At 38.8% G+C, this 14,704-nt stretch overlaps 1 protein-coding gene across 1 annotated transcript in view; it reads right to left on the reverse strand.

Moving 5' to 3' along the window:
• The window catches only part of sptbn1 (spectrin, beta, non-erythrocytic 1), a 96,191-nt gene that overhangs the window by 52,848 nt on the left and 28,639 nt on the right, over positions 1-14,704 (reverse strand). Inside the window, 9 exon segments of the mRNA NM_001365192.2 lie at positions 6-308; positions 1,050-1,208; positions 3,935-4,052; positions 4,135-4,322; positions 5,783-5,895; positions 5,978-6,093; positions 7,319-7,399; positions 7,476-7,567; positions 7,718-7,891. Coding sequence (NP_001352121.2) covers positions 6-308; positions 1,050-1,208; positions 3,935-4,052; positions 4,135-4,322; positions 5,783-5,895; positions 5,978-6,093; positions 7,319-7,399; positions 7,476-7,567; positions 7,718-7,891 — 1,344 coding nt within the window.

The following is a 14,704-nucleotide window of genomic DNA, read 5'->3' on the forward strand; positions in this document are numbered from 1 at the left end:
CTGACCTTCATCTCGTCCATCCAGTCCATGATGTAGAGCATCTCCTGGAAGACGCGCTGCAGACTGAGGTTCATCTCCAGCCTCTGCCTGCGGGCCTTCAGCAGCTCCAGCAGATACTCCCACAGCCGCAGCACGTTGTCTTTGCGCGCTGTGATTCGCTTGATATCGTGATAGTTTTCAGTCTCCAGCTCTCGGGCCACGGCCACCACCGCCTGTACACGCTCCTCATACGCTGCTATATCAGTCTCAATGGCTTCGTGTTTTTTGGTTGCTGCCTCGACCGCCTGGAGGTCGAATCCGAAATTGTCCTGCAGAAGAAAAATGGGAATTTAAATATTAAAGATGCACAAATATTTATCCATGTTAAAGATAATAATGTTATAACCTCATTGGAAATGCAGCTCAATCTGAGAGTTTGGTGGTGATCATCATCCTAATATTAAATAATTTTAAAAAATGCAATTTTCCTGGCAAATTAACCCATTTTTATTAAAATTTGTAATGCTTTTTTACCCCAATTATGCAAAATACTAATTTAGAGTTACTGATTTTAATGGTAAAAATGATTAAAATAATATAAATAATTTAATTTTAAACCTTTACTTCCATAAAAAATTTTAGAAATATATTTTAGTAAAACATATAAGAAATACCATATAGTAAAAATGCATTATAAATATCATGTATGTTTACTTTTGGAAAAATTATGAAAAAAAATCACAATAAAATTATGCAGTTTAATAGAAATTATAATATGCATCAAGTAATAACAACAAAGAAATATTAATAGATTTGTTGTGAAAAAAATTAGCTTAGTTCTCAGATTTTCAAGTTTTAAAACAACATACTGCTAAATAAATATTTAAATATAATTTTGCCCTTTTAACTAATATTGTAAATAAATAATAAAGAAGAAACGACCGTCCTGTGCGTCCTTTAAACACTTCACCACCAGGGGGCACAAAAGTGCTTCAAATAGTAAGATAACATTGCAGCTGCAGTCCAGGATTATTATGTGTGTAAGTGTGTGTGATGTGTGAGAGTGTCACCTGTGAAACGAGCCGCTGGTTTTCGCTCAGCCAGGTTTCTCTCATTGCTGCTTTGCGGTCGAAGCGTCTGGCGAGCTGCTCCAGCTTCTCCTGTCGGATGAGTTCAGTCCTCAGCGCCAGCTCTCGCTCGTGTTCGGCTTTCTCCAGACGCTCCCACGCCTGAAACCACAGCATATTAGTCAACACACACACACACATACACACATTTACTTCAGTAAAATACTGCAGAATCATATGTGCACCTTATGCCTTTTAATGCCAACCTGCTAAAGGAAAATTACAGGATTAGATTTCATACAATACTGAGATTTAGCAGAGTTTTGTCTTCACAGAATGCACATTCATAGTGACAGTCATGCTTGCATGGTGTTTAGCTATGCATAAATAGGTGCATAAACGAATTGTCTTGTTTTTCATTTCAAATACATATTAAACAAAAAACTACAAAAAAGTCCATCAAGATCAGGCCAGCTTACGCTTAAGAGAAAAATGCTTCACTCACAGACATATTTTGCTGTTTATTTTAGAAAAACTGAAAACATAAAAAAAACACACATTTTAAAAATTTTACATATTTTAAGCATAATAAAAATAAAAATAAAAATCAAAGAGAGGACCTAATATGAGATTTTTCTTCATTTCTTCATTCATTTTCTTGTCTGCTTAGTCCCTTTATTAATTTGGGGTCGCCACAGTGGAATGAACCGCCAACTTATCCAGCAAGTTTTTTACGCAGCGGATGCCCTTCCAGCTAATATTGGGAAATGAGATTTTTCTTATTTGAAAAAATATATTATACATTGAATTACTTATTTTAATATCTAGTCAATATTGCAGATTGTAGGTTATGCATCCATTTATTATTTTTTTATTCAATAAATAATAAATTGTTTAATTTTTGAAAGTTTTAATTAGGGCTGGGCGATGTCAACCAATTTGGTGTCTAATGTGAAACATTGCAATGGATGATGGCATTGCTATCATGTGAAAGGGGAGGGGGGGATGGTGATAGAATCAACGTGTCTGAAGAGCAAGAAGGGATCCGAGAGTGAGAAGGGTGCACAACTTATTTGAGGACCGGGAGACGCACGATTTCCAGGAGATTATCACTCGTTTGCATTATGAGTCCCGCAAATGCATAGACATCCCCGGAACCTCTGGAACGTTTAACAACTATAGTGAGACATGATCCAGGGGTACATCCTTGATAACTGAACTGCCCGACGTGCACTGCTCTCTGCCTGGAGCTCAGAGGAGTGCATGACAGTGTCGCCCCATTAACACGGGGCATCAGCTTCTACGCTTCCCAATCACTTTGAATAGGATGTCAGGCGTTGCTGAACGGCATTGTGAATCCGTTGGTGCCGCTTCAGAGGTGTTGCTTGCTGCAAAAGTTAGGACTTGCTCAACTTTAAGCGCTGACGGAAGCATCAGCCAATAGGATCGCTGTATGCAAATACACCAGCTCAGACAGTGGTCTTATTACTGACCAATTTCATTGGCTGACGCTGCTATGACGATCGCGTCAGCCACAACTTTAGACACGCCCACTGTCAAGCGCTGACGCTGAAGCCTCATGTGAATGGGGTGTGTGTGTCTGTGTGGCTCTGTCTGCGTGTGTGTGTGGTCATGTGATGTGCGTTTTCAGCGGATGGAGGGCTTTTCAGAAATGCTAGGTAAAACAGTGTGGATGTGGATCATTTTTGTTCTAAAATGCCATTTTAACACTAAGACGTATTAGTGTAAACGGGGCCTGAGTGTGTATTTTTCTCAAGCGGGTTTGCGACGAGGGCAGGGCAGAGGATTGGCTTTGCCGGCTAAAGGCTGATTTATACTTCTGCGTCAAACGCCGGCGTATACTACATGGCTGACGCATAGCCCTTCGACGTGGCCGTCGGCGTCACTGATGTGCACCTCTCAAAAAATGTAACTACAAGTCGCAACAACTCGTAGCGCAAGCTCTGTGACTGGTCGGCTTGGTAGCGCTGATGAGTCTGGGCGGAAACCGAGAGCCGCGCAAATGGCGCGAGCGATTGTTTACAAGTGTGGAGTCCCGTGAAGGAGCTCCGGATGGAAAGTTTTGTTCTGTGTTTACCTCATAGTTAAAGTTGTTGCACGTCCGCCAGTTCCTGCCTCAAAATGAGCGAGTTTGAGCCACTTGTACATCCCGGAAGTGTTCAGGAAAAGCAAAACAGCAGCGAAGAAACTCGACACAGAGGAACATAAACACCTCACTGCCCACTAGTGTTTCGGAAGTGTTAATGCAGACCAACAGAGAAAGCAGCAGAAGTAGAAATGCACAGCTGCGCGCGTTGCCTGCGCCGTGAGTTACGCCGGTCACTTGACACAGAAGTATAAACCAGGCTTAAGCATCATGTTGTCTATTGGTCAGCGGCGATGGTCGATGCCATCGTCTATTGGCCGAACCCTAATTTTAATTTATATTTAAAATAAAATGCATGAGTTAAATGTTATTATTTTTTAAAATGAAAAAATTGCAAAAATAAAACATTTTAAAGATAATATTTTTACCATTTTAATGAAAGAAACTAAACTATTTTTGCCTTTTTTAGTACAAGTCCTGTTTTTTCAAATGCAAATTAAAGTCAGTATATTTGTAACACAGGGAAAAAATATTAGTGACAAAAAAAACTACTTTGTCATTTTCAATTAGTTCTATTGTCTTGACTCCTTTGGCATATTTACCCATTTAACATATTTTAAATAAAAAAGAATCTAATTATTTTGATGCATTTCTCAAAAAACACCTAACAACTTGGTCCTGAAAAAAAAAGCATCTTAAATTATTCAATTATTTGTGCTGGGAAAACAAGACAAAACCTCTCTGATATAGGTTAAATGAGTGAAAATGCTGTGAATTTGACCTTGTTGATGTCTGAGATGAGTTTTCCCTCTCGTGGCATGTAGACCTTCTGGTTATTAGCCCTCATCTTGCTCTGGATGGTAAACAGAAGCACCTCCAGGTTTCCCTTCTCAGTGAATCTATGGAGAAACAGCAGAAAATAAGCTTCAGTTGGCTGTTTGTTTTAATGCAATGCGTGGTATGCTTCTGGCAGACGCTCACTTGGGTGGTTTCTCTACGGTCCTGTAGGTGTTGAAGGCCTGAAGCTGCTGCTGGACTCCAACCAGAGAGTTTGCAAACTTGCGGTTATTGAGGATGATGATGGTTTGTTCAATCCACTCCAGCAGATCAGACGCCAGAGACTCATATTTCTCGATCATCTTCTCAGTTTCGATGGCGTTGTCAAGCACCTAGAATAGGATATACAGAAAAGTAGTTTTAATTAATAGTAACCCAGTTCAAGTGCTTCCGGTGCGTTAAAAAATCTTCATGTTTAAGGTCTGTTTTCTTTAAAAGTCGGTGATCTTCACTGCCTGATTGATATACGTTATGAAGTGGGTCTCAGAATGAACAAGAAACACTGCATTAATTTATATTGTTCCGCATGTTTACCCTAGTATTTTTAATGTAGTTTTCCCGCTCGCCTGCTGCTCCTGACGGCGCTTGCATTTAAACGGTTTTTCATCTCATTTTATGCTCAAACTACTAAATGAATGCTGAAGTCTGTTTAACTGATTGCATTTTAATTACATGACAACATTGATGCTGTAAAAGAAACCGTATGAGACTGAAATTAGTCACATAAACCTTTCAACATGAGGTTTATATAGCTGTGCATATAGCCCATGTGAGTCTCATTCACTATAGAATTTAAGTTCAATTAAGTTTAAGGGAGCTTAACAATAAGGTTATAGCTTTAAAATATTTTTAATTTAAATATAATTAATATTTAAATGAACGTAATTTAATCATTTAAATTAGATATTACAGTATTTAATACTAAAAATACATATACATCATATAATAAAAAAAAACAGAAAAGACTGAATTATTCAGTTGCTAAAAATATTTATTTTAATTTTAATTTTTAAGACCAGTGACTTTTTATTAATATAAATATTCAAATTAGACAATTTCTAATAGTTACTGTACATATTTAGGTAACACTTTACAATAAGGTTCATTAGTTAATGAATTTACTAACATGAACTAATCATGAACAAAATGTGTACAGCATTTATTAATCATAATTGAACATTTACTAATGCTTTATTAACATCCAAGTCCATGCTTGTTAACATTAGTTAATGCACCATGAGTTAACATGAACTAACAATGAACTATTTTCATTAACTAACGTTAACTAGCATGAACAAATACAGTAGTAAATGTATTATTCATTGTTTGTTTATGTTAGAAAATGCATTAATTAACATTAACTAATGAACTTTATTGTAAAGTGTGACCCTTATTCAATTTATTTCAATCATTTATACACTGTTTATTTTTTAGCTTCCATTTTTTTCTAAACTGATGTATAATAATAAACATAAAAATGTAAATATTACTAATATTTGCATTTCACAAACATTCATTTGGTCACTTTTTTACTATTAAATTTTTTATTGTTTTGCTTTAATTAAAAATGTAAATCATTTTATTTTTAATATGAATTTTTTTTAAATATGAGCATTAAATAAATTATCATTTATAATAAACTAAACTTTGCATTAAAAATAAATATTATATTTTTTGCATAAAAATTTAATAAAAATAAACAGGACACACATTACTGAAGCAATCAGTCAATAAAATGCTCTATTAACAGATAACAGAAATCAGATTTAAGTGTTTTAAAGGCTTTAAAGACCTTTCCAATACGTTTTCCCTCCACTTTCAAGGCCTTCATCTTGGAGAAATAATGGTAGTATGTGACGACATAAGTGATGACAGACTTCTCATCGGGATGGTCTACGCTGATATCTGCACAACAACAAAACAAAACAAAACAAAGTGTTATAGTGTGCTTCATGATGAAGAAGTCCAAACTCATTACTGAATTTACCTTCAGGATCCAGGAGTTTGGTGAGACCCAGATGCTGTTCGGCCAGATTGAAGGCGTTCTGCAGGTTATAGTGAGCGTTGGACTTCTTCAGTTTGTCAAAGTCAATCAGGTCTGGCCTGGAAAGATTAAAAAGCACTGTTAATCAAAGTTCCCTTAATTTTGCTATTATTATTGCTAAAGTTCCTAATTTAGCACTGGAGTCTCTTCCATAAGATTTACATCCATTCAATGTCAAAAATAGCTAACATTCTCATAATGTTTTAAATGGTTGGTTTTAGGATTTGGTCTCTCTAAACGCTCTTCCTCCTACTGTGATTGGTCAGATGGCCCTACTTGGCTCTTATTGGTCAGATAAATCCGCTGTAATTGGTCAGATGGCCCTACTCAGCCCTTGTTGGTCAGATAACTCTGCTGTAATTGGTCGGATGAGCCTACTCAGCTCTTATTGGTCAGATGGCCAACTATACTCTAATTCATCAGATGGCCATACTCCAATCCGATTGGTCAGATGACTCTGCTCTGACTAGTCAGAAGGCCAAACTATACTCTAATTCATCAGATGGCCCTACTCAGCCCTTGTTGTTCAGATAACTCTGCTGTAATTGGTCAGATGAGCCTACTCAGTTCTTATTGGTCAGGTAACTCTGCTGTAATTGGTCGGATGAGCCTACTCAGCTCTTATTGGTCAGATGGCCAACTATACTCTAATTCATCAGATGGCCATACTCCAATCTGATTGGTCAGATGTCCATACTCTGCTCTGATTAGTCAGATATCTTTAGTCAGAGGGTCACACTCTGCTCTGATTGGTCAAATGACCACATTCTGCTCTAATTGGTCAGATGACCACACTCTGTTCTGATTGTTTTTCATGGCATCAATATATGGCTGCTCTCTGGTGATTTGAAGTAGGGCTTTTATCTTTGTTTGTCAGTCCTTTTGAATAAAAGCATCGACTAAATTAATAAATGTAAATGTAAACGATGGCCATAGCCTGCTCTGATTGGTCACATGGCCCTAGGGTCATTTGACAAGGGCAATCAGCTCTGACTGGTTAAATAACCCAGCTATATTCAGATGGCCTAACGTTTCTCTGATTAGCCAAATGACCCGACTCAGCTCTGACTCATCAAATGGCTTGGATCTAATTGGTCAGATGGCCTTACTCAGCTCTGTGTGGTCAAATGGGCCTACTCTGCTCTGATTGGTCAAGTTTCCCTACTCATCTCCGATTGGTCAGATGGCCCTACTCTCTTCTGATTGGCCAGACTGCCCTACTGTGCTCTGATTGGTCAGAAGGCCCTGCTCAGCTCTGATTGGTGCATTGAACACAACTGTTACCTGTGTTTGTGAATGAGGGCATTGAAAGCCATTCCATCACGCCAGCTGGTGGTGAAGTTGTGGATGTTGACGTTGGGATAGCTGTGAAGCACAGAAGAGCTGTCAGACATCAGAAACACAGACATGTTGAAGTCTTTAAATCTGGACGTTCACTCACCCTGCGGTCTTCATCTGGCACCACAGAAGCAGGGCGTCCTTGGCTGAGCGTTTCTCTTTATTGTCTTCTGTCTCAACGCTGATGTCTTGGATCTGTAACACACACACACACACACACACACACACACACACACACACACACAACACAACATCATGGCTTTGTGCATTTAAAATGACATTAAATGTCAGATAAAACATTGTGTAAATAAATCTCTAAATTGACTAAAGGGGGTGATGCTGAACCTGGAAGCGGAGGATGATGGTCCAGATGAGTCCGAGTGTGAGTCGGTGGTTGCCGTCGACAATATCATGTGATCCCATGTTCTCCAGATGCACACGCTGCTCTTTGAGGAACTGCAGGGCTTTATCCACATTCTCCAGACAGTGGATCCGCATGCGGCCCTTCGTCGGCTTCGGCTGCACACATCACAGAAGACGCTTGAGTTATTATGGGACATTTTCATAATGCATCCTATTGACCTTAGGGAGACATTTCACATTTGTGTGTGTCTCATCAGCAGAAGTCATCATAAACTTAAGAGTGCAGTGAACAGGAGAGTACAACAAATCATTTGTTTACAATCCTATTTGCTGAAATAATGATAGAAAAGCTCCAGGGTGGTGTTATCAAGACTTTCAGAAGAAGGAAAACAATAGTGTGAGACTGATAACGGCAGCCAGAAGAGAGAATAATGTCAGGTGTACTGTGCTGCCCCCATACACACTGCATAACACACCTATTCATAATCAATTATTTGTAACCCACCGTTTCAACTATCATGTTGAAATATTGTGCAGTTGTAGTTAATAGTCAGTGATGATTTGAGTTTACATGTGAACAGTGAGCAGTGCGGTAAGGGTTAACTGGGATATCCATTGCAGAAGGCAGTAACTGGACCTGCTGGACTCAGCGCAGCGTGAGTTAGAGATGCAGTGGCTTTTGTTTCTGTCGTTTTGCACACAGGTTCATCGGCTATTTTTCTTTCTGACACATTCGGGAAGGAAAGAAGGTCTCGCAGGAAAAGCTACGTGTCAGATAATATGATATATTAAACGCCTCGGGAGGGAACGTCCTATTTTTTACATTAAGGCCGAGTTAAGACCACAGCTTTTCATAACGCATGATACTTTGCATGCAGGGAAACACATGAAATGCAGAAAGGATTCACAGTTTCCACGAGCTTTCGCATTATGGTTCATGTATAAATCGGTAAATGAGTAACTGGGTTGTAAAACAGCATAGTGCTTGGGGTGATTTTTATGAGAAGACTTTGACCTGAAGAGTGGCTGCTCTACATGTCTGTAGAGCAATAAATAAATGAATAAATAATAAAAGCATTTTGTAAATATTATGTATTTAAGAATTACATTTTTATGTATTTTTACGCCACAGAGGAATGAAATGCCGACTTATCCAGCATATGTTTCAGGCCGGGGATGCCCTTCCAGCTGCAACCTAGTACTGGAAAACACCCATTCACACTCATTTAAACACACACACACACACACACACACACACACACACACACACACACACACACACACACATACACATACACACACACTACAGCCAATTTAGTTCATCAATTCCCCTATAGCGCATGTGTTTGGACTCTGGAAACCGGAGCACCCAGAGGAAACCCACACCAACACGGGGAGAACATGCAAACTCCACAACAGAAATGCCAACAGAGCCAGCCGGGACCTTCTTGCTGTGAGGCAACAGTGCTAACCACTGAGCCACCATGTTTCCCCTAAATATTATCTTGTTAAACGTATTAATATTATAATTTAAAAAATGTATTAAAATAAATATTTAGCAAATTCAATTTACTTACAAGTCACATATTATTTTATTTAGTTAATTTAACTTATTTATTTAAAAAAAAACATATATAGCATTTTTTAAAAGAATTTCAAATTGAAAAAAATTACATTTTAGAATTATAAAATTATAAAATAATGTTACTATAAATTCTAAATATAATTTTCTAATAATTATAGTTAAACTTTTAAATAACAGTAAACTAATACTATTTTATATAACTTAAAATATATTAAAATAAAACAAAATTCTATATTTTTTTATTTAAAGATAAAATAAAATTCAATAAATGAAAATTTCTAAAGATTCTTTTTCTGTAAAAATACATTTTTTAAGAATGTTGTAGTATTTAAAATTAAAACTATGAAAACATTTTACATGTTATTAATTAATTCAAATAATAATCAAACTTATAGGTAAAGGACTCATTCATTTATTTTCCTTAGTCGCTTTTTATTCATCAGGGGTCGCCACAGCAGAATGAACCGCCAACTATTCCAGCATAAGTTTTACACAGCGGATGCCCTTACAGCTGCAACCCAGAACTGGGAAACACTTATAAACACACACTCATACACTACGGCCAATTTAGCTTATTCAATTCCCCTAAAGCACATGTGTTTGGACTGTGGGGGAAACCGGAGCACCCAGAGGAAACCCACGGCAACACAGGGAGAACATGCAAACTCCACATTGAAAAGCCAAATGACCCAGCTGGGACTTGAACCAGCGACTTTCTCATGGTGAGATGACAGTCATGCTAACCACTGAGCCACCGTGCTGCTTAATAGTATACAACGTAATAAACTAAAACTATTGACTTGTACACAAATTATACATTCAGATATGATGTGGAGAAAGCGGCTGTAGAACCGAATAGATAAGTCTGAGAACAGGGGTCGAGTGGCCTGTGTCCCTGAAGCATTGGCTTTCCCATAATGCTTAGAGAGAGATGGCTCAATCAGCAGCTGACCCTGGAGGATGCAGTTAAGGTGAAGTGGCAGCATTTCTCTAATGAGCTGCCGGAGCAACAGAGCTGAAGCCGACGGATGGATATCAGCCTCCCTAAGAGACTGCAGGTGGTACGATCCGATCCTTACAGAGTAAGAGGAGCTCCTGACACACATACACACACACACACACACACTAGTACTAACGCGCACTCTTTCTCTCTCTCACACACACACACACACACACACACACACACACACACACACACACACACACACACACACACACACACACACACACACACACACACACACACACACACACACACACACACACACACACACACACACACACACACACACACACACACGTTCTCACACTTTCGCACATACTCGCCTCTGTCTCAAACACACACTCTCTCACACAGACACTCACTCTTTCTCACACACACACACGCACGCACGCACACACGCACACACACACACACGCACACACACACACACGCACACACACACACTGCAGAGGCATGACATCAGCAGTTTTGTATTGGACGGCTGTTTCAGTACAGCTGTTCTATAAAGCAAGCGTGACTCTGTATTAGCCAATCAGATGATCAGATCACAGGTGAAAGCAGAGGCCCAGAGGCGTCAGATAAGAGCACACATTATAACACTTTCTGTTCACCGAGGACAAAAGCCTTGGCCCACGTTCACTCAGAAACACTGGAAAGGCAGAAAGGATTGAGGAATTAATAATCCGCCAGCTCAGTGTCATTTTAATCTAAAGTATCATTAAAATGATAAATGTGAACATATTCGATAATTCTGATCTCAAAAGTCAAGCTATCTATAAGAATATTGCATGTTTAATTCACAATTAGATTTTTTAAATATATTTAATATGTCAAAATATTTGTATTAAAATAGTTTAAAATTTTTATCTCTTTCATCCTTTATAATTAACTAATTTCAAAAATATAATTTTGAACAATGTTATTATTGTTGCAACGAAACTCCTCGAGTTATATAATTTATTACATGTCTCTGTCTTAATTTTGTCTGTCCTATCTATCTATCTATCTGTCTATCTGTCTATCTGTCTGTCCGTCTGTCCGTCCCTCCATCCGTCCATCCATCCATCCATCCATCCATCCATCCATCCATCCATCCATGCATCCATCCATCCATCCATCTATCTATCTATCTATCTATCTGTCTATCTGTCTGTCCGTCTGTCCGTCCCTCCATCCGTCCATCCATCCATCCATCCATCCATCCATCCATCCATCCATCCATGCATCCATCCATCCATCCATCTATCTATCTATCTATCTATCTATCTATCTATCTATCTATCTATCTATCTATCTATCTATCTATCTATCTATCTATCTATCTATCTATCTGTCTGTCCGTCTGTGTGTCTGTGTGTCTGTCCGTCCGTCCGTGTATCCATCTATCCATCTGTCCATCCGTCCGTCCGTCCGTCCGTCCGTCCATCTTTCCGTCCGTCCATCTATCTATCTATCTATCTATCTATCTATCTATCTATCTATCTATCTATCTATCTATCTATCTATCTATCTGTCTATCGGTCTATCCGTCTGCCCGTCCGTCCGTCCGTCCATCCATCCATCCATTCATCCATCCATCCATCTATCTGTCTGTCTGTCCGTCCGTCCGTCCGTCTATCCATCTATCTATATGTCTGTCCGTCCGTCCGTCCGTCCGTCCGTCCGTCCGTCCGTCTGTCTGTCTGTCTATCTATCTATCCGTCTGTCCGTCCGTCCGTCCGTCCATCTTTCCGTCCGTCTATCTATCTATCTATCTATCTCTCTCTCTCTCTCTCTCTCTCTCTCTCTCTCTCTCTCTCTCTCTCTCTCTCTCTCTCTCTCTCTCTCTCTCTCTCTCTCTCTCTCTCTCTCCGTCTGTCCTTCCGTCCGTCCGTCTCTCTCTCTCTCTCTCTCTCTCTCTCTCTCTCTCTCTCTCTCTCTCTCTCTCTCTCTCTCTCTCTCTCTCTCTCTCTCTCTCTCTCTCTCTCTCTCTCTCTCTCTCTCTCTCTCTCTCTCTCTCTCTCTCTCTCTCTCTCTCTCTCTCTCTCTCTCTCTCTCTCTCTCTCTCTCTCTCTCTCTCTCTCTATATCCGTCTGTCCTTCCGTCCGTCCGTCTATCTATCTATCTATCTGTCCGTCCGTCCGTCCGTCCATCCGTCCGTCCGTCTATCTATTTACCTATCTATTGTTCTAACTGTCTGTTTCAGTGCTTCCCACACATAAACTTTTCTTGGGCAGGTATATTTAGTGATACGTTATTTTTTTTTTACTATTATTATCATCCTTTTACACTATATTGTATCCGCCTAAAATAACCAAACATCCCACGATCGTTTAAATAGTGGAAAATCCTTTCTCGTTTACCGGTTTCGTTTTGTGCACACGTGAATTGTCAACACTCCAACAGACAGTCTCACGTGCTCTCGGACCCACAGGGACGCTCCTTTTTGGCACATAAAAATAATTGTCCGGCCAGGTGTCTGAATTTCCTAAAATGTCTGTTTTTATTCCTTTTTTTTCTGTCATTTATTTCTCATTTGCTTTATATTTTATTAATTTGATGACGTCATTGGGCATCATATATTACACTTGCAAATAGGCTATTTTTATACCTATCAAAAATGCTTTGGCATTCACGTTTGAAAAGGAGAGGCAATCAGATTTGACCTGTCAGTGTGTGCACACGGTTCCCGAATGGCATAAAAGTAAGAGAGATAGTGGATTTCTTTTTTATTTCAACTAAATCTAAGTCTAACTAAGTCTTTTTTATTTTTACTTTAACCCATTAAAAAGAAACGTGCATAACAGTGTCATAATAAAGACATTTATTGTTACAAATTGTATTTTGTTTTGTTTGTCACATATAGTTATCTATTTATGTGATGTGGGTAAATGGAGTGTTTCAATCTGGCAACCACCGCAAGTATATTTCAAACCTATGGGAAGCACTGGATTATCTATCTATTAGACATCTATCCACTCAAAATCATTCAATATATGAAATCATATGAATAAATTCTTTAAGTTTACGCATCCAAACAATATCTATATCCTGAAAAGTATTTGTACAAAAATACCTGTATCATTAATTTGTATTGTATCATAGTACTGAATATGGATATAAACTAAGTATGACCTCATCATAACTATGAAGAATCCTGCTAACTTGCTTTATTTAAACCTTGTGACACCTTCATTCGTTATGGAGAATATGTTTGCGATGAATCAGTGTTTTGTTTGGATGCATGAGCTGTATCTGCGAAGGCAAGTCTCCACAAAAACAACAGTTCAAGCATCAACAGCGGCTCGGCTAGTGTCATATTTACTGTCTCTGAGATGAAATATGGGCACAGAGAGATACACAGTTTGATTAACACATCGAGCAGGAAGTACTGACACTCCTGGAGGAAATTTATGAGCATGTTTCTTCATTAAACGAATGTCTGAAATGGAATGAAATGTCATTCCTGGTGCGGCTGGTTCAGAAACAGTTTTTTTTCTCTACTGGACTTGTGTAAACCAATCCTGACAGGGTTTGAAACTCAAGCTACAGTTTGAGCGTTCGCCAAAAACAACGATAAGTTTCTCTGTCTATGGCAAACAGACTTAACATTTAAACTACTCACCGGCCACTTTATTAGGTACACCTGTCCAACTGCTTGTTAATGCAAATTTCTAATCAGCCAATCACATGGCAGAAACTCAATGCATTTAGGCATGTAGACATGGTGAAGGGGATGTGCTGCAGTTCAAAGCGAGCATCAGAATGGGTAAGAAAGGGGATTTAAGTGACTTTTAACGTGGCATGGTTGTTGGTGCCAGACGGACTGCTCTGAGTATTTCAGAAACTGCTGATCTACTGGGATTTTCACGCACAACCATCTCTAGGGTTTACAGAGAATGGTAATTGGTAATTGTAAAATGAATTTCGTTTTATTTCTAGATTGAATGTGAAATTGGCTTGCCATACACTCCCTTTAACCAAGACAGGATTGAGTCAGAACAAGACCTTCACCTCAGGAAAAGACAGAGGAAGCACAAATGATGGATCACAAAATGTCTAAATTTAGGAAGTGACCAGTGATGAATAACTCAGGAAATTTCAAAGTAAGGCGTTTCCTTCATTGGCAGAATGAAGAGTTATCTTATCAGAAACCTTGGGAGATAGTGAAAGCATGTGTGAACACTGCGGTTACACATGGCATATTCACACACACATACACACACGCGCACGCAAAAAACTGCATTACATCACACACATTTTATAAATCGCTTAAACTCTTACTTGCATTGTAAATTAACTTTGTTGTCCATGACGAGAAAGTCAGGAGCACTAAAAATCCAGTCAGCGAGTAAACAAAATCCCAGCGGTTTTAACGATTGCTCATCTAACGACTCTGATT

The sequence above is a fragment of the Danio rerio genome, chromosome 11 (genome assembly GCF_052040795.2).
Source record: "Danio rerio strain M-AB ecotype USA chromosome 11, GRCz13ab, whole genome shotgun sequence".
Taxonomy (NCBI): domain Eukaryota; kingdom Metazoa; phylum Chordata; class Actinopteri; order Cypriniformes; family Danionidae; genus Danio; species Danio rerio.